Raw genomic sequence first — 20,637 nt, forward strand, 5'->3', positions numbered from 1 at the left:
TTTAACCCCTCCAGCGCTATTTTACTATGCATTCTGTATTCAGAATGCTATTATTTTCCCTTATAACCATGTTATAAGGGAAAATAATAATGATCGGGTCTCCATCCCGATGGTCTCCTAGCAACCGTGCTTGAAAATCGCACCGCATCCGCACTTGCTTGCGAATGCTTGCGATTTTCACGCAACCCCATTCACTTCTATGGGGCCTGCGTTGCGTGAAAAACGCAGAATATAGAGCATGCTGCGATTTTCACGCAACGCACAAGTGATACGTGAAAATCACCGCTCATGTGAACAGCCCCATAGAAATGAATGGGTCGGTATTCAGTGCGGGTGCAATGCGTTCAACTCATGCATCACATCCGCGCGGAATACTCGCCCATGTGAAAGGGGCCTTACTCAGGACTCGGGGCCGAATACATGCCTCCCAAGTGTCCCTCTTTTTGACTCAGGTCCCTCTTTGATCCTTAAATGTCCCTCTTTTTGACCTGGGGAATTAAGGCATAAATGTGCATTAATAAATTTACTACATTGCTCCTCACTAAAGTGTCGGTATGATTTCTACCTGTATATAAACCATAACTTCAATATTTGGTGCAATTTGGACCTTAAAATTGTCCCAGCGGCTCCACATGTAAAAAAAAATAAAGGAACTTACACTCACCTCGTCGATACCCAGCTGCTGCAATTGTGACGGGGGTCAGTAATTATGCTTTGAGTTAGAGGAGTGGCCTAGTATGAAAAAAATTGCCGCGATGCTTGCTGGCATATATTGTCCCTCTTTGCGATTTTCAAAAGTTGGAAGGTATGCGAATATAGAAAGGGGAGCCCACTGTCCTGATCATAGAAAGAGCTCAGGGGCCCCTCTGAATAAGGACAGTAAGGGCCTCAGAAAAATGTCTTCCCTTTTAAACTGATATGATGAAAACATCTGCAGATTTGTAATATACTTTAGGCCTCATTTATCCAAACAGGCCTTGTTACTCATAGCAACCAATAAGAGCTCAGCTTTCATTTTCTAAACTACCCTGGAAAAATGAAAGCTGCACTGTGATTGGTTGCTAGGGACAACACGGCCTAGATTCCTGGTAGTTGTGATAAATTAGGTCCTTTGTGTTTCCTTATTTTTCTCAACTTGCTGTCAGTGAATGGAAGAATTATAATTTTTTATTTTTTCAAACTTTTCAAACACAGGCCACTCACAAAAATTCACAACCCTCCGGGCTGATGATGGGACCCCAAAGGCGCTCATTTAATTTCTCTAGTAACTCATGATTTATTAAAGTTTTTTTTCTATAATCCAATTATTGTATTAATCCAGTTCACAATTAACACATGAGCGCGGGGTACAGCGCCATAGCAGTGCGCACATTTCTGAAATGTAAGCCCCTTAGAAGACATGGGTTCGGGGTTATATTGTTGTTGTACACAGATTCTGAGTGACAACCATCAATGGTCGCCATTATCCTGCTCATACCCAGATTTCCGCAGACCCAAAACCTCATGTAAACCTGCACTGGACTCCCACCTTCTCATTCTGTTCCACTGCTCTTTCTGTGCCTGTGTCAGTCCTCACTGCAGTTCTGACATTCTATTCTTGAACCTGCAAGCACAGGATGAACAGTGCTGCAGGCTAATATTATGAGTTATGACAAGAATTTTATCATATTCTTTTGGGAAATCCTTTTAGAAAGGAGTGCTCGAGCGGTGGAGATGGCGTGACGGCCTGCTGACCGCCCAGCGGACAGAGTCTTTCCATTGAGACCCCCTTCCTTCTGCTTGTCTATTGTGCATAGTGCTGAGTCACACTGACAGTTTGATGGGGAGGGGAGGGGAGGGGAAGAGGGCTGCCTGAGCTTCCTTATATACACAGCTCCACTCTGCTCACAGCCATATCCTGCAGAGGACACTACACCTGCACCATGTCCTGCAAGAAAGTCATTGTAGTCTTTGGAGCCACAGGTGAGTGTGGGGGGAGGTAGGTGACCTTTGGGATCATCTTTCCAACAACCCCCTCATGGAGATGATCACATACGTGCACAGATTATATATTCACACGCCGCAGATTTGTTGCAGAAGTTTCTGCGCCCGTCAGATTCATCTAAATTATGCCTCAGAGATCTACAGTTTCCAGTCTCGGGGAAACTCCGCACCAAATCCACATGTGAATACCGCCTTACCGTGTCATCCACCTGTCTGCACTACACGGCTAGACCTGTTATTATACCAGGTGAAAACTTAGAATTTAATTTTACAGCTCCCACACCCTGAAACTTTCCCACCCAGTTTTCATGGATTTTTCATGGCTAAAGGTCCCTTTAAACAGGACAGATTTTTGGGAGGGAACCGTTCCTTCTGGACAAGCTGCTGCTGCTCGCTAGCGGAAGTGACTGATGCATTTACATAGTGAGATCTCCTCTCGAGTATAGGGAGGAGTGGTCGCTAACGCCATCGCTCTTCCCCGTAAGGTCTCGTCAGATTTTTGTGCTGCACTAACGATCCAGTTACCCGATGAAACAGCCCCCCCCCAAAAAAAATGCCTATGGGCACCTTCACACGCTATCGATTTTTTCGCAACTGAAAACTAACTAGAACTGACTGGGCCCCACAGCAAATTCTTGCGGGTGCCTCTGCTCTTCCTGCTGTACTGCATCTAGGTACGCACTACACTGTGCAGCGCAGACCAGGGAGTGGTGAGTACTTCCAGTGCTAGGACTAAGAGCACCATACTCCCTGCTACCTGGGCCCTGACAAGAAATCCATTTCTCCTCCTTCCAGGCCCCTTCTTGACTTCGGGCCCTGTAGAAGCTGCTTCCCCTGCTACTCGCCTGAATGGGGCTTGCAGAAATCGATGTGCTTTCCACCCCATTCAAATGAATAGAACTGATTTCCAGTCGCAGAAACAAAATCCACAGCGTGCGAAGGCACCTTAACTAGGCACGTGCCCGGTGCCATGTCTGTAAACGTGTCACTTTGCAGAGAAAGATTCCCCTGGCACCTCTCCATCAGTAATTTGGCACCTGTCCCTCTGTGCTGATGCTCGGGTCAACGTGCATCTTATGTGGATAAGGATCTCTGCACCTAGGGCTGGAGTTGCCCTCAGAATAGTTCTGGGAAAGCTGGATGACCACCATTATGGCAACGACCCAGCTTTCCTATGCTCCGTAATGAAAAATCTGCCCCCACCTCCAGCACTGGCAGATAATCCGGACAGTCTGCGACCTCTATTGAATGTTATAATGGTTGTCACACAGCTTTTCCAGACTCCTGAATGGCAATGCTGAAAATTTGGTTTGTTTGCCACCGTTATTAATCTTCCCGCCGCGTCTTGTCCTCTCTCCGCAGGAGCGCAGGGCGGATCAGTCGCTGCAGCGCTCCTGGAAGATGGCACCTTTGCGGTCAGGGCAGTGACTCGAGATCCCAGCAAGTCAGCAGCCGTGAAGCTGAAGGAGGCCGGAGCGGAGGTCGTGTCTGCGGATCTGGACAACGAGAAAAGCGTGGAGGCCGCGCTGGGCGGAGCTTATGGAGCGTTCGTGGTCACCAACTTCTGGGAGCATTTCAGCAAGGACAAAGAGGTCGCGCAGGTACGGAAACCATCAACCCCACCGCTGGAGCTGCTTGACATCAGCAGTAGTGGTTTATATCAGGGATCAACGACCTTCGGCACTCCAGCTGCTCTGAAACTACAACTCCCAGCATGCACACTTTCTTGGCTGTTCCTGTAACTCCCACAGAAGTGAAAGGAGGATTCTGGGAGTTGTTGTTTTAGAACAGCTGGAGTGCCGGAGGTTGCTGATTCCTGGTTTAGATAATGGAGACTTGTCTCTCAGTTCATCCTGAGCTTTCTGGTTCAGGGATAAAATCTCTGAATAGGAGTGAAGACTGACACTAAGGCTCCATTCACACGTCCGCAATTCCGTTCCGCATTTTGCAGAACGGAATTGCGGACCCATTAATTTCTATGGGGCCGTACTATGTGCGGCCCGGATCCGGAAATGCGGACCCTCACTTCCGGGTCCGCAATTCCGATCCCGAAAAAAATAGAACATGTCCTATTCTTGTCCACAATTGCGGACAAGAATAGGCATTTTCTATTAAGTGCTGGAAATGTGCGGTCCGCAAAAAGCGGAACGCACAATGCCGGTGTCCGTGTTTTGCGGATCCGTGGACAACGTGGATGTGTGAATGGACCCTAAGCAGCATGAAGAGTGGGCAGCAGGTGATGTAGTGCAGACATCTATCATTCAGTATACTGTAGTTCTTGCATTCTTCACATGAACCAGGAGGCTCAGTATGAACACGGCTGATCCTGTATAACATGCAGCATTTATATGGGAATATTTCTTTATTTTTCCTCCAGGGTAAACTGATTGCAGATGTGTCCAAGCGCCTTGGTCTGCAGATTGTGGTCTTCAGCGGCTTGGAGAATGTGAAGAAACTGACAGGGGGGAAGCTGAGTGTGCTGCATTTTGATGGGAAAGGGGAGGCTGAGGAATACTTCAGAGAGATTGGGGTCCCCATGACCAGCGTCCGGCTCCCCAGTTACTACGAGAACCTGCTGACCTACTTCAGGCCCCAGAAGAACAAGGACAGCGACAGCTACTCTTTAGGTACAAGAAATGTTCTGCTCCTTATATTAAAGAGCCCCCCCAGGAAAGCTGGGTGCAAAGTCCATATAGTCGTGGCCCAGCTTTTATTTTTTTTAACATGAATATACTCCAGTCACACCCAAAGCTGTATTTAAACTTCCATGTGGGATCCATGACAAGCCGAGATAAAAAATATGTTGGCCTTGGAGGACCCCAAAAAGGACGATGACAGCTGCTCTTTAGGTACAAGAAATGTTCTGCTCCTTATATAAAAGAGCGCAGTCCCTGGAACAGGTTTACAGCCACAGAAAATTTCTGCAACGCATCTGCCATGAGTGAATTCACTCTAATTTGCCCACGTATCTCCACCAATTTATCACAGTACAGTGTAGTATTTGAATACTCTGAACCAGCAGGGGGCAGCAGTGAGATATGAAGTCCTACATCCAAATCGGGAGATCAGAACTGTGAATGCAGCTTTGGATGTGACCGGAGTATAATATTTATCAAAGATGAGTAGCTTTTTAATTTCTCACCTCATCGTAACCCCTTCCTGACAGCTTTTTTTTTTTTTTTTACTCCCGGTCTTCCTGGACCCTTTTTTATCTTTCCATTGACATAGCCGTATGAGGACTTTTTTGTATTTATATTATTATTATTATTATTATTATTATTATTATTATTTTAATTTTTTTTATGGCACCATTTTATATTGTGTACAATGTAGCAGGAGGCTGGAAACTATTTTTATATTACTGTTTATTTTTATTATAGGGAAAGGGGTTGCTTACAATTTTTTTATTTTTTTTATACATTTTTCATATTTTTAAAAACATTTTTTAGAGTGATCTGCGGTAAGTCATCCTCTGCTTGTAAACAAATGTTCTCAATCACTGACAGTGAGCAGAGGAATTGAAATAAAAAAGTCACAGAATTTGTCATTATACAAGGACTGAGCTTTATGGAAATAACTGGACAATCCCTTTAAGATGTCTCAGTATCACAACTCTCAATTTCTTTCCAGCCATCCCGATGGGTGATGTTCTCCTGGATGGGATGTCGGTAAAAGATTTGGGTGGCGTTGTTGTCAGTATCCTGAAGTCGCCATCGCAGTACGCAGGCAAGGACATCGGACTGAGCACAGACAAGCTGACGGTGGCACAGTACGCTGCCATAATGTCCCAAGTCTCCGGCAAAGACATCCGAGACGCCAAGGTGAGATCAGATCCTCCAATCATTTATTACAACAAATTTTTAAAAAGTAAGCTCTACCCCCATCTACTCTGAACATACCTTCATAATGACACCTACAGCGCCCTATCACCATACAGTGAGGCGCCAGACTGTGCGGTCTTAAAGGGATCCCCTTTCATCTGTAATGTATCATTCATTGTACAGATATTTAAGCTCCAATCACCACCACAGCTGCATTTACAATTCAATTGGTGGCAGGTCTATGACGCCCCTGAAATGGCTGATAACAGGGGGCAATAGACTGTATTCTCCTGTACTGCAGCCGTCCTCTCCCCGGCCTGTAATGGCTGACACCAGAGAGCGGTAGACGTACACCGAGGGCGGCTGTGGCTCCCATTTCCTCAGTAGAGGATGATCTTTAACCCTTGCTTTTCCCCTTCAGATCACCCCTGAAGCGTACGAGAAGCTCGGCTTCCCCGGAGCAGAAGAGCTCGCCAACATGTTCCGCTTCTACTTGCTGAAGCCTGACCGGGACGTGGCGCTCACCTTAAAGCTCAACCCCAAGGCCAAGAAGTTCCAGCAATGGGCGGAAGAGAACAAGGAGCTGCTCAAGGGCTTTTGAAGTCACCAAGATTGCCTGAAAGAGAAAAAGACTGAAAAACCGGGCAACATCGGGGCTGATTTCACAAAACTAGTGCATGAAAAATGCGTAGCCATAGCAGCCACTCGGCCTATTATTAAGAAAGCCCCCTTCATATAGGCCACGCCCCTCCTTCTATTAAATCTGCGCAATGTTGTCTGGACAAAAACTGTGAAGCACTGACATTTTTTGTGATGAGATCCATGGCTTTCCTCCACTTTTCTGTATTCTTATATTAATAAAATAATTCTTCTGAATAGCGGTGTTCATTTTAGTGACTGGGCCCCAGCACCTTGAGGGCCCCACAGTTCATCTGAAAGCAAAGTGGAGCAGCTGTCCGGGTCGTCACCTTTCCAAACAAGAAATACCGGCTAAGTTTACACGGATAAAAAGGGGATGTGGTTTTGAGGGCTTTGCTTAAAGAGGACCTTTCACCGATTCTTACCCTATGAACTAACTATACAGACATGTAGAGCGGCGCCCGGGGATATCCCTGCAATTACTATTACCCCCGGTCATTATGTAGATCATGTATAAAGTGTATAACGGTGATCACGTTCAGTACTTTCTAGTTCTACTTATTTCCTATGGAGAACATGGTGTCATGTCGCCTGTATAAGGGCGGCGGCTGCAGAGGATAAGTCCGTGCACACACTCTATTGTGTGCAGTGATACTATAAACCACATATCAATACGGCGGTTTGCATGTCTGGACGTCGCTCGTGTTATGTGATCGTATCCTCTGCTCTTACTCAGGACTCCGTGTCGAATACATGCCTCCCAAGTGTCCCTCTTTTTGACTCAGGTCCCTCTGTCCCTCTTTGATCCTTAAAAGTCCCTCTTTTTGACCTGGGGAATTAATGCATAAATGTGCATTAATTCGTTTACTACATTGCTCCTCACTAAAGTGTCTGTATGATTTCTACCTGTACATAAACCATAACTTCATTATTTGGTGCAATTTGGACTTTAAAATCTCTATAATCCAATGATTTATGAGCTAATATTTAAATGCATATTGAAGCACGAGAAAAAACTATCACAGGGGCTCCACATGTTGTAAAAAAATAAAGGAACTTACACTTGCAACGGCCGGGCATCCTGGGGGTTATGTGTGTGAGCGTACTAGTGATAAGGTGCCGAGGATAGTAGTACTCACGGTTAAGTTGTCCCCTGGGGCCGGCGTGCAGTGGATGGGAAGACAGCACAAAATCTTCCGGGGCACTCTCGATTGCAGGGAACACCAGCCAGATGGAAGTTGAGGTGCCCTTGATGGTGGTGGTGTTTAGGGTGCTTGTGGTGGCTGGGCCCCTGGTTCGTGACGCCAGCACCGTTAGGTGCAAATGTTGAGAGTAGTAGTAATGAGGAGTCAGTTGTAGTAAAACAATTCCAATATTTACTCAAATCAGTAGTCTCAAGGCAGATGTTACAGTCCATTAATAAAGTGCATTCATATGGCATAAGTAATGGCTCAGAAGTAAGTACAATTTTATTCCACTTATCAGTTGCAGGCAATTGTCAATTGAGGAGCTTTCCTTACAGTTAACGCTTCACAGGCAAGACTTCACTATTTAGATTAAGTCCAAACTATAGCACTCTGGTACTAAATATGCTTCTTACTTTTGAGCTTATCCAATAGGGCGATCTCCCTAGCGGCAGGCAAACTCTCTGCTTCATTATTTACAGGATGCTCTCCTAAAAGGTGTAGGTTTTCCACTTTGTCCTGGAAGGCTTGTGTAGTGGATAAGGACAATTCTGCGCACTAATTATCCATACGTGTCCTGGCACTTGGAAAGTTACTCTCAGGCACTTGTGCTGATGAGGTCCATAAGCTAGGTTCAGCTGTAACCCTCACTAGGCTCTCTGCATATTGTAGATAGACTCACGGTCTGGTGCTTGGTTGCTATAACATATCTTTGTCTTCTCCAGGGTTGATCAGGTCCCGGAGGAAAGGATTTGCAGCTACATGGTGACTTTAGCCTGTCTCTCTCCTCCATGAACTTACTTCTTCTCTTACTACTCTTATCTCTCTTAGGCTTCGTTCACATCCCCGCTTTCAGCCTTTCCGAACGGAAAGGACGGATAAGGCACATAACTGACGCCAAACGGAGCCCTTAGGACCCCATAGACTATAATGGGGTCCATTATGTTTCTGCTCAGAAGATGATTTTGAAGCGGAGACAAAAGTCCTTTTGTCTCCGCTTCAAAATCATCTTCTTAGTGGAAACATAACGGAGCCTATTATAGTCTATGGGGTCCTAAGGGCTCCGTTTGGCGTCAGTTATGTGGCTTACCTGTCCTTTTCGTTCTCCTGCTCCTAAACGGAGCAGGAGAACGGAAAGGCTGAACGGTGATGTGAACGAAGCCTAACATCTCCACTAATTCACTAAACTAGACACACCCAAAGCTATATATAGTGTGGTGCCAGCACCACCTAGGGGCGAATGGGTGGAAAGACAATGCCGGACTGATAAAAGTGACCATACAGTAAATAAATACATAAATAAGCAGACATTTAAGTGTCCACTTTCCACACAAATGTGGGACGCTGCACACGCACCTAACCAATCCCCAGCTGCTGCAATTGTGACGGGGGTCAGTAATTATGCTTTGGGCGGAGTTAGAGGAGTGGCCTAGTATGAAAAAAATTGCCGCAATGCTTGTCGGCATATATTGTCCCTCTTTGCAATTTTCAAAAGTTGGGAGGTATGCGAATATAGAAAGGGGAGCCCACTGTCCTGATCATAGAAAGAGCTCAGGGGCCCCTCTGAATAAGGACCGTAAGGGCCTCAGAAAAATGTCTTCCCTTTTAAACTGATATGATGAAAACATCTGCAGCTTTGTAATATACTTTAGGCCTTGTTACTCATAGCAACCAATCAGAGCTCAGCTCTTCTTTCCTAAACTACCCTGGAAAAATGAAAGCTGCACTGTGATTGGTTGCTAGGGACAACACGGCCTAGCTTCCTGGTAGTTGTGATTTTCCTCATTTTTCTCAACTTGCTGTCAGTGAATGGAAGAATTATAATAAAAAAAAATTTAAACACAGGCCACCACAGCCTTGAGGCCATAACTCACAAAAATGAACCCTCCAGGCTGATAATGGGGCCCTCAAGGCGCTCGTTTAATTCCTCTAGTAACTCATGATTTATTTGAGTTTTTTTCTGTAATCCAATTATCGTATTAATCCAGTTCACAAGTAACACATGAGCGTGGTGTACAGCGCCATAGCAGAGCGCAAATTTCCGAAATGTAAGCCCCTCAGAAGACATGGGTTCGGGGTTATATCTTTGTTGTGCACAGATTCTGAGTGACAACCATCAATGGTCGCCATTATCCTGCTCATACCCAGATTTCCGCAGACCCAAAACCTCATGTAAACCTGCACTGAACTCCCACCTTCTCATTCTGTTCCACTGCTCTTTCTGCGCCTGTGTCAGTCCTCACTGCAGTTCGGACATTCTATTCCTGAACCTGCAAGCACAGGATGAACAGTGCTGCAGGCTAATATTATGAGTTATAACAAGAATTTCATTCTTATCTTTTGAAAAATCCTTATCAGGAAGGAGTGCCCGAGCTGTGGAGATGGCGTGACGGCCTGCTGACTGCCCAGCGGACAGAGTCTTTCCATGGAGACCCCCTTCCTTCTGCTTGTCTATTGTATATAGTGCTGAGTCACACTGACATTTTGATGAGGAGGGGAGAGGGGAAGGAGAGAGGGGAGAGGAGGGGGAGAGAGTGGGGAGAGGGGGAGAGGAGGGTGAGAGGAGAGGGAGAGGAGCGGGAGAGGGGGAGAGAGGGAGAGGAGGGGGAGAGGAGAGGGAGAGGAGCGGGAGAGGGGGAGAGAGGGAGAGAGGGGGGAGAGGGAGGGGAGGGGGAGAGGAGAGGGTGAGGAGCGGGCGAGGAGCGGGAGGCGAGAGGGAGAGGCGGGGGAGGGGCGAGGGAGAGGAGAGGGAGAGGAGGGGGAGAGGAGAGGGAGAGGAGAGGGAGAGGAGAGGGAGAGGAGAGGGAGAGGAGGGAGAGAGGAGGGGGAGAGGGAGAGGAGGGGGAGAGGAGGGGGAGAGGAGGGGGAGAGGAGGGGGAGAGGAGGGGGAGAGGAGGGGGAGAGGGAGGGGAGGGCTGCCTGAGCTTCCTTATATACACAGCTCCACTCTGCTCACAGCCATATCCTGCAGAGGACACTACACCTGCACCATGTCCTGCAAGAAAGTCATTGTAGTCTTTGGAGCCACAGGTGAGTGTGGGGGGAGGTAGGTGACCGCTCTGCGGATGAGGGAAAGTGGTGACCTTTGGGATCAGCCTTCCAACAACCCCCTCATGGAGATGATCACATACGTGCACAGATTATATATTCACTCGCCGCAGATTTGTTGCAGAAGTTTCTGCGTCCGTCAGATTCATCTTAATTATGCCTCAGAAATCTACAGTTTCCAGTCTCGGGAAACTCTGCACCAAATCCACATGTGAATACCGCCTTACCGTGTCATCCACCTGTCTGCACTACACGGCTAGACCTGTTATTATACCAGGTGAAAACGTAGAATTTAATCTTACAGCTCCCACACCCTGAAACTTTCCCACCCAGTTTTCATGGATTTTTCATGGCTAAAGGTCCCTTTACACAGGACAGAGTTTCTGGAGGGAACCGTTCCCTCTGGACAAGCTGCTGCTGCTCGCTAGCGGAGGAGACATGTGCAGCTCTTGGCCTACCTAGGGGATGGTGACACATCCATCAGGTGGTACAGGACAGCCAATTGAGACGTTTCAGCACATGGACATACCCCCACATTTTACATTCAGTCTTTTGCCAGTGTAGGGAGAGGTTGCTGTGTGGAGCAGGGACAGACTGTTAGGGACACCAAACGCTAGCTAATAGGGCCACAAAAGTCCTTTTAAGGACTGGTATAGGTGTGCTATCGATAGGTGTGATATACTGAGGGGTGTGATATACTTAGAAAGTATATTATAACATAGAAAGTATACTATAGTGCAATTGTATTGTGCAGCAGTTGTGTGCGGTTCTGCTGCGTTACCGCAGCTACACAGAGTGCCAAACGCTATTGGAACAAATAATTTCTACTGGTGTAATATACCAATAATATTCTTTCTATATAGTGCATTTAGGTAGTGCAGCATTTGTTTGCGGTTTTGCTGCTGTAAAATTGATATCCAATGACCGTGTAATCTACCTCCAGCCACATACCGTACTTACTTATCTGTACAGTGAATGCCTAATAGTTGGGGCCTCGGAGGAATTTAACACCAGTGACGACCACGTGTTATAGAATTTCAACTATTATCATTAGGGTTTTTTTTCAAGAGGGGGGATTTCGTTAGATGTTTTTAATCCAATTTTATATTTTTAGTTCTTTTAAACATACAGTACAGACCAAAGGTTTGGACACACCTTCTCATTCAAAGAGTTTTCTTTATTTTCATGACTATGAAAATTGTAGATTCACACTGAAGGCATCAAAACTATGAATTAACACATGTGGAATTATATACATAACAAACAAGTGTGAAACAACTGAAAATATGTCATATTCTAGGTTCTTCAAAGTAGCCACCTTTTGCTTTGATTACTGCTTTGCACACTCTTGGCATTCTCTTGATGAGCTTCAAGAGGTAGTCCCCTGAAATGGTTTTCACTTCACAGGTGTGCCCTGTCAGGTTTAATAGGTGGGATTTCTTGCCTTATAAATGGGGTGGGGACCATCAGTGGCGTTGAGGAGAAGTCAGGTGGATACACAGCTGATAGTCCTACTGAATAGACTGTTAGAATTTGTATTATGGCAAGAAAAAAGCAGCTAAGTAAAGAAAAACGAGTGGCCATCATTACTTTTAGAAATGAAGGTCAGTCAGTCAGCCAAAAAATTGGGAAAACTTTGAAAGTAAGGGCTATTTGACCATGAAGGAGAGTGATGGGGTGCTGCGGCAGATGACCTGGCCTCCACAGTCACCGGACCTGAACCCAATCGAGATGGTTTGGGGTGAGCTGGACCGCAGAGTGAGGGCAAAAGGGCCAACAAGTGCTAAGCATCTCTGGGAACTCCTTCAAGACTGTTGGAAGACCATTTCAGGGGACTACCTCTTGAAGCTCGTCAAGAGAATGCCAAGAGTGTGCAAAGTAGTAATCAAAGCAAAAGGTGGCTACTTTGAAGAACCTAGAAAATGACATATTTTCAGTTGTTTCACACTTGTTTGCTATGTATATAATTCCACATGTGTTAATTCATAGTTTTGATGCCTTCATAGTCATGAAAATAAAGAAAACTCTTTGAATGAGAAGGTGTGTCCAAACCTGTATTTGTACTGGCCTGCAGTAAAATTGATATCCATTGACAGTGTAATCTACCTCCGGCCACATAATCATTTGATCTTTTGTGTCCGCTGACTGCCTAATGCTTGGGGCCTGTAGTCCAGTGGCCTACAGTAAAATTTTTATCCATTGACCGCATAATGTACCTCGAGCCACATAATCAGAACTTCTTTTATGTCAGGTGAATGCCTAATTTTTAAGGCCCGTACTCCTGTGGCCTAAAATAATATTTTTCTAGGCTCCAGCAGGGCACATTTCAGAGAATTTCCCTTTAAGACGCATAAAAATGTCCCCTGATTAAGATACATATTTTTTGTTGGAATTTTTGTCATTGATCCCCCTCTAGTATGTCACTGTCCATGTTGTGGGACTATTTGTGCACTTTTACTAAGTATTTGGTGGCTGCAAATATGAGCTGAAGGTTTTTCCAGGTTCGCCTGCCATTAAAGTGAATGGGGCCCGCCACTAACTTGCGGTTCACGAACATTTAATCGCGTTCGCGAACCATCCCGGAGGATGTTCGTCCATCACTAGCCCTTGATGGTGATGGGTATGCTTAGGGTGCTTTGGTGGCTGGGCCCCTATGTTCGTGACCACAGTACCGTAAGGTGCAATTAAGAGATGGAGCAGAAGAATGAAGCAGTAGGTAAACCAAACAGGAACTTTACTTGTTAGATGTAGTAAGGCGTCCAATATCATCACTTTGTCTTGCATAAAGTGCAAAGCTGCAAATCCAAATTAGCAGGCTCCTTGAGGTGAAGTGTAGAAGTTAACTCCAGCTCACTTTAGTAAAGGTAATGTTCTTATTTTTCCTGATCTTGCTCTGATCACTCAACCTTTCAATAGTAGTTTAGATCCTCTGTAAATAAGTATTCTGACAGATGGCCTTTCTGTCCTTAGTTATGGTGGGCAGCCTGTAGCTTAGAATCTCTCCACCAAATGGAAACGTGACTAAAACCTGATAAACGGCAGTTATCTTCCTTCGCCAATATTCTTTAGTTTAATGATCCAACATCCCCAGGGCGATCTCCCCCACGGCAGGCAAACTCTCTGCTTCATTATTTGAACAGGTTGTGGTCTTCAGAGTAATAATCCACTTGATACCCCGGAAGGGTAATCTACAGTGTAGGATCAGACAGTCTTAATCTTGGACTCAATGGTTGAAGTAAATTGGTTCCACTGGGCAAGACCCAGGAGGACGGAGACAAGACTGTCTCCTCTCCTTCCTCCTAATTACCAGTCTTAACTAACTTCCTGTGGCTGCACTATATAAGTAGTGTGTTAGAGACCTCTAGTGGTAAAAAGTATGTAGTGCATGTTACCAGCCTGTAATATGAATTTAACGGCATAGACAAAGGAATAGTGCAAAATGACATTATAGTACGTAACAATTTGGAGTGGACACTACACATAGTGAGATCTCCTCCAGAGTATAGGGAGGAGTGATCGCTAACGCCATCGCTCTTCCCCATAAGGTCTCGTCGTTTACACTGTACAATCTGCTGTCGAGAAACAAGGATTTTTGTGCTGCACTAACGATCCAGTTACCCGATGAAACAGCGTTTTGGTGGTGCTTTTATACCGCCAGATCATCGCTAATGAGTGTTGCGATAAACGCTCGTTAGTGATGATCTTTTCAATTCTATGTACCGTTATTAATCTTCCCGCCACGTCTTGTCCTCTCTCCGCAGGATTACAGGGCGGATCAGTCGCTACAACGCTCCTGGAGGAAGGCACCTTTGCGGTCAGGGCGGTGACTCGAGATCCCAGCAAGTCAGCAGCCGTGAAGCTGAAGGAGGCCGGAGCGGAGGTCGTGTCTGCGGATCTGGACAACGAGAAAACCGTGGAGGCCGCGCTGGGCGGAGCTTATGGAGCGTTCGTGGTCACCAACTACTTTGAGCATTTCAGCAAGGACAAAGAGGTCGCGCAGGTACGGAAACCATCAACCCCACCGCTGGAGCTGCTTGACATCAGCAGTAGTGGTTTATATCAGGGATCAACGACCTTCAGCACTCCAGCTGCTCTGAAACTACAACTCCCAGCATGCACACTTTCTTGGCTGTTCCTGTAATTCCCACAGAAGTGAAAGGAGGATTCTGGGAGTTGTTGTTGTTTTAAAACAGCTGCAGTGCCGGAGGTTGCTGATTCCTGGTTTAGATAATGGAGACTTGTCTCCCAGTTCATCCTGAGCTTTCTGGTTCAGGGATAAAATCTCTGAATAGGAGTGAAGACTGACACTAAGCAGCATGAAGAGTGGGCAGCAGGTGATGTAGTGCAGACATCTGTCATTCAGTATACTGTAGTTCTTGCATTCTTCACATGAACCAGGAGGCTCAGTATGAACACGACTGATCCTGTATAACATGCAGCATTTATATGGGAATATATTTCATTATTTTTCCTCCAGGGTAAACTGATTGCAGATGTGTCCAAGCGCCTTGGTCTGCAGATTGTGGTCTTCAGCGGCTTGGAGAATGTGAAGAAACTGACAGGGGGGAAGCTGAGTGTGCTGCATTTTGATGGGAAAGGGGAGGTTGAGGAATACTTCAGAGAGATTGGGGTCCCCATGACCAGCGTCCGGCTCCCCGGTTACTTCGAGAACCTGTTTACCTACTTCAGGCCCCAGAAGAACAAGGACAGCGACAGCTACTCTTTAGGTACAAGAAATGTTCTGCTCCTTATATTAAAGAGCCCCCCCAGGAAAGCTGGGTGCAAAGTCCAGATATACTCCAGTCACACCCAAAGCTGTATTTAAACTTCCATGTGGGATCCATGACAAGCCGAGATAAAAAATCTGTTGGCCTTGGAGGACCCCAAAAAGGACGGTGACAGCTGCTCTTTAAGTACAAGAAATGTTCTGCTCCTTATATAAAAGAGCGCAGTCCCTGGAACAGGTTTACAGCCACAGAAAATTTCTGCAACGCATCTGCCATGAGTGAATTCACTCTAATTTCCCCACGTATCTCCACCAATTTATCACAGTACAGTGTAGTATTTGAATACTCTGAACCAGCAGGGGGCAGCAGTGAGATATGAAGTCCTACATCCAAATCGGGAGATCAGAACTGTTAATGCAGCTTTGGATGTGACCGGAGTATAATATTTATCCAAGATGAGTAGCTTTTTAATTTCTCACCTGATCGTAACCCCTTCCTGACAGCATTTTTTTTTTTTTTTTTTACTCCCGGTCTTCCTGGAGCCTTTTTTATCTATCCACTAACATAGCCGTATGAGGACTTGTTTTTTGCAGGACAATTTTTATATTGCGTACAATGTAGCGGGAGGCTGGAATTTTTTTATTTTTTTATTACTGTTTATTTTTATTATGGGAAAAGGGGTTGCTTAGAATTTTATACTTTTTTCATTTTTTTTAAAACATTTTTTTAGTCTGATCCGTGGTAAATCGACCTCTGCTTGTAAACAAATGTTCTCATTCACTGACAGTGAGCAGAGGAATTGATATAAAAAAGTCACAGAATTTGTCATTCTACAAAGACTGAGCTTTAGGCCTCATGCACACGACCGTTGTTTTGGTCCGCATCCGTTGCTCCGTTCCGTCGCCCCGCTAAAAAAAATATAACATGTCCTATTCTTGTCCGCGCTTTGCGGACAAGAATAGGCAGTTATATTAAAGGTTGTCCGTGCCGGTCCGCAAATTGCGGAAGGCACACGGGCAGCTTCCGTTTTTTACGGACCGCAAATAAAGGCACGGTCACGTGCATGAGGCCTTATGGAAATAACTGGACAATCCCTTTAAGATGTCTCAGTATCACAACTCTCAACTTCTTTCCAGCCATCCCGATGGGTGATGTTCTCCTGGATGGGATGTCAGTAAAAGATTTGGGTGGCGTTGTTGTCAGTATCCTGAAGTCGCCATCGCAGTACGCAGGCCAGGACATGAGACTGAGCACAGACAAGCTGACGGTGGCACAGTACGCTGCCATAATATCCCAAGTCTCCGGCAAAGACATCCGAGACGCCAAGGTGAGATCAGATCCTCCAATCATTTATTACAACAAATTTTTAAAAAGTAATCTCTACCCCCATCTACTCTGAACATACCTTCATAATGACACCTACAGCGCCCGATCGCCATACAGTGAGGCTACAAACTGTGCCGTCTTAAAGGGATACCCTTTCATCTGTAATGTATCACTCATTGTACAGATAATTAAGCTCCAATCACCACCACAGCTGCATTTACAATTCAATTGGTGACAGGTCTATGACGCCCCTGAAATGGCTGATAACAGGGGGCAATAGACTGTATTCTCCTGTCCTACAGTCATCCTCTCCCCTGACACAGCTGATAACAGGCGGCAATAGATTGTATTCTCCTGTCCTACAGTCATCCTCTCCCCTGTAATGGCTGATAACAGGGGGCAATAGACTGTATTCTCCTGTCCTACAGTCATACTCTCTCCTGAAATGGCTGATAACAGGGGGCAATAGACTGTATTCTCCTGTCCTACAGTCATCCTCTCCCCTGAAATGGCTGATAACAGGGGCAATAGACTGTATTCTCCTGTCCTACAGTCATCCTCTCCCCTGAAATGGCTGATAACAGGGGGCAATAGACTGTATTCTCCTGTCCTACAGTCATCCTCTCCCCTGAAATGGCTGATAACAGGGAGCAATAGACTGTATTCTCCTGTCTACAGTCATCCTCTCCCCTGAAATGGCTGATACAGGAGCAATAGATTGTATTCTCCTGTCCTACAGTCATCCTCTCCCCTGACGTGGCTGATAACAGGGGGCAATAGACTGTATTCTCCTGTCCTACAGTCATCCTCCCCCCTGAAATGGCTAATAACAGGGGCAATAGACTGTATTCTCCTGTACTACAGTCATCCTCTCCCCTGAAATGGCTGATAACAGGGAGCAATAGACTGTATTCTCCTGTACTACAGTCATCCTCTCCCCTGAAATGGCTGATAACAGGGAGCAATATACTGTTATTCTCCTGTCCTACAGTCATCCTCTCCCCTGAAATGGCTCTATAACAGGGGGCAATAGACTGTATTCTCCTGTCCTACAGTCATCCTCTCCCCTGACGTGGCTGATAACAGGGGCAATTGACTGTATTCTCCTGTCCTACAGTCATCCTCTCCCCTGAAATGGCTGTTAACAGGGGGCAATAGACTGTATTCTCCTGTCCTACAGTCATCCTCTCCCATGAAATGGCTGATAACAGGGGGCAATAGATGTACTTCTCCTGTCCTACAGTCATCCCCTCTCCCCAGAAATGGCTTGATAAACAGGGGGGCAATAGACTGTATTATCCTGTCCTACAGTCATCCTCTCCCCTGAAAGGCTGATTAATCAGGGGGCAATAGACTGTATTCTCCTGTCCTACAGTCATCCTCTCCCCTGAAATGGCTGATAACAGGGGGCAATAGACTGTATTCTCCTGTCCTACAGTCATCCTCTCCCCTGAAATGGCTGATAACAGGGGGCAATAGACTGTATTCTCCTGTCCTACAGTCATCCTCTCCCCTGAAATGGCTGATAACAGGGGGCAATAGATTGTATTCTCCTGTCCTACAGTCATCCTCTCCCCTGAAATGGCTGATAACAGGGGGCAATAGACTGTATTCTCCTGTCCTACAGTCATCCTCTCTCCTGAAATGGCTGATAACAGGGAGCAATAGACTGTATTCTCCTGTCCTACAGTCATCCTCTCCCTGAAATGGCTGATAACAGGGGGCAATAGACTGTATTCTCCTGTCCTACAGTCATCCTCTCCCCTGAAATGGCTGATAACAGGGGGCAATAGACTGTATTCTCCTGTCCTACAGTCATCCTCTCCCCTGAAATGGCTGATAACAGGGGGCAATAGACTGTATTCTCCTGTCCTACAGTCATCCTCTCCCCTGAAATGGCTGATAACAGGGGCAATAGACTGTGTTCTCCTGTCCTACAGTCGTCCTCTCACCCGGCCTGTAATGGCTGACACCAGAGAGCGTAGACTGGTACACTGAGGGCGGCTGTGGCTCCCATTTCCTCAGTAGAGGATGATCTTTAACCCTTGCATTTCCCCTGCAGATCACCCCTGAGCGTACGAGAAGCTCGGCTTCCCGAGCAGAAGAGCTCGCCAACATGTTCCGCTTCCACTTGCTGAAGCCTGACCGGGACATAGAGCTCACCTTAAAGCTCAACCCCAAGGCCATAAAGTTCCAGCAATGGGCGGAAGAGAACAAGGAGCTGCTCAAGGGCATTTGACGTAACCAACGGTGGGGCTGATTTATCCAAACTAGTGCATGATACCGGGGAACGTCGGGGTTGATTTATCAGAACTAGTGCATGAAAAACACGTAACCATAGCAACCACTCAGCCTATTAAGAACACCCCATTCCTATAGGCCACGCCCCTCCTACTCTAGTTCTGTTGAATCTGCCCAATGTTGTCTGGACGAAAACTGTGAAGCACTGACATGTTTTGTGATGAGATCCATGGCTCTCCTCCACTTTTCTGTTTTATATTAATAAAATAATTCTTCTGAATAGCGGTGTTCATTTTAGTGACTGGGCCCCAGCACCTTGAGGGCCCCACAGTTCATCTGAAAGCAAAGTGGAGCAGCTGTCCGGGTCGTCACCTTTCCCAACAAGAAATACCGGCTAAGTTTACACGGGTAAAAAGGGGGTGTGGTTTTGGGGGCGTGGCTTACACTGGTGTTATGTGACACGGATGGTTTGATCATATGGAGTTTTACAATTTTTTCTTTTAAAAATAAAACTTTTTTCCTGTTTTTAAAGGGGTTGAGCAATGGTTTAATATTGATGAACTATCCTTAGGATAGTGGCTTTTGTGGAAAAAGCTTCCACTCATGTAGCCCATAATGGCCAATCAGAGAGCAGCTTTCATTGACTATACTTTATACACAAAATGCAACACGGCCTCTGATTGGTTGATACCTGTCACAAGGCCCCCACACTAATCTTGCGCCCATGGCAACTAATCACAGAGCAGCTTTAGAAGTGAAAGTTGAGCTCTGATTGGTTGATATTGGTGATAAGGATGCCATACCATTTACCCCACTGCGCCCCCTGCAGGGGAAACGTATGGCCGAATAAAAGTTCCAGGAGCTGAAGCAGGGGCCACCAGCGGATCAATGGGCGCAGCCATCTTTATATCATTTTATTAGAATATTTAGTAACCATACAAATATGATGATCTTTGATTCTGATCTTCATGTAGTGTTTTATGCTCCAATCACAACCGAGCTGCATTCACAATTCTTCCGATTTCTGTGGTCTGCTGGACCACCCACAGAGCAGGTACTGTTCACACCATCTCTCAGAATGCAATGCATTGACGGACGACCCCCCCCCTATAGATGCAATTAGAAATTCCTGACCCCCCCTCTACGCTTCCCACGGCTGATGTAATGGGGGTTGTCACCCAGCTTTCCCGGACCATCAGGCCTGACTATGTTCACACAATCACTAGTGTCTGGCCTGTCCTCTCATATGTACGGCGCCCATGACTGTAGTCACCCAGCTTTCCCAGGATCCACGGACAAACACAAGAGCCTTGCGGTCGGTAGTGCTTTAAATGCGTTCACTTCTCATCAATTGAACCATGGTCACAGTAACGAGGATCAGTCCGCCGCTGCGTGGCCTGAGGCCACAGCCACAGAAGGGTTAAACTGGCAAAATTCTAAACAAAACAAAAAAATTTATTATTTTTTTCTTTGCCCACATAACGGAAGCTCTGGCGCCCGGCAGACGTACGCACCGCGCCGGCAGCCATTACCTGTCATAGGTAATTACTATTACTTCAATCCAGCTTGGTCGAATGTCCAGAGGAGATAAGCGGCACCAGGAACATCAGACAAAAAAAAACAACCTTCATCTTGTTGGATCCTTATTCCCTGACAGCAGCAGAGGTT

The 20,637-nt window shown here is 46.1% G+C and overlaps 1 protein-coding gene across 2 annotated transcripts; it reads left to right on the top strand.

The window, feature by feature from the left end:
• The first annotated feature begins 1,814 nt into the window (after nucleotides 1–1,814).
• On the top strand, nucleotides 1,815–16,816 carry LOC121008596 (nmrA-like family domain-containing protein 1). Of its 2 annotated transcripts, XM_040441236.1 has the most exons (5): nucleotides 1,816–1,962; nucleotides 3,346–3,584; nucleotides 4,361–4,610; nucleotides 5,614–5,804; nucleotides 6,226–6,682. In XM_040441236.1, exons 1-5 carry the CDS (start codon nucleotides 1,923–1,925, stop codon nucleotides 6,403–6,405), a joined length of 900 nt encoding a protein of 299 aa, XP_040297170.1. In that variant the 5' UTR covers nucleotides 1,816–1,922; the 3' UTR covers nucleotides 6,406–6,682. The 2 variants fall into 2 exon arrangements, with proteins under 2 accessions (XP_040297171.1, XP_040297170.1); XM_040441237.1 differs by lacking the exons at nucleotides 5,614–5,804; nucleotides 6,226–6,682 and adding an exon at nucleotides 16,539–16,816 and having other exon boundaries at nucleotides 1,815–1,962.
• The last annotated feature ends 3,821 nt before the right edge of the window (nucleotides 16,817–20,637 follow it).

Source organism: Bufo bufo, chromosome 7, assembly GCF_905171765.1.
Source record: "Bufo bufo chromosome 7, aBufBuf1.1, whole genome shotgun sequence".
NCBI lineage: Eukaryota > Metazoa > Chordata > Amphibia > Anura > Bufonidae > Bufo > Bufo bufo.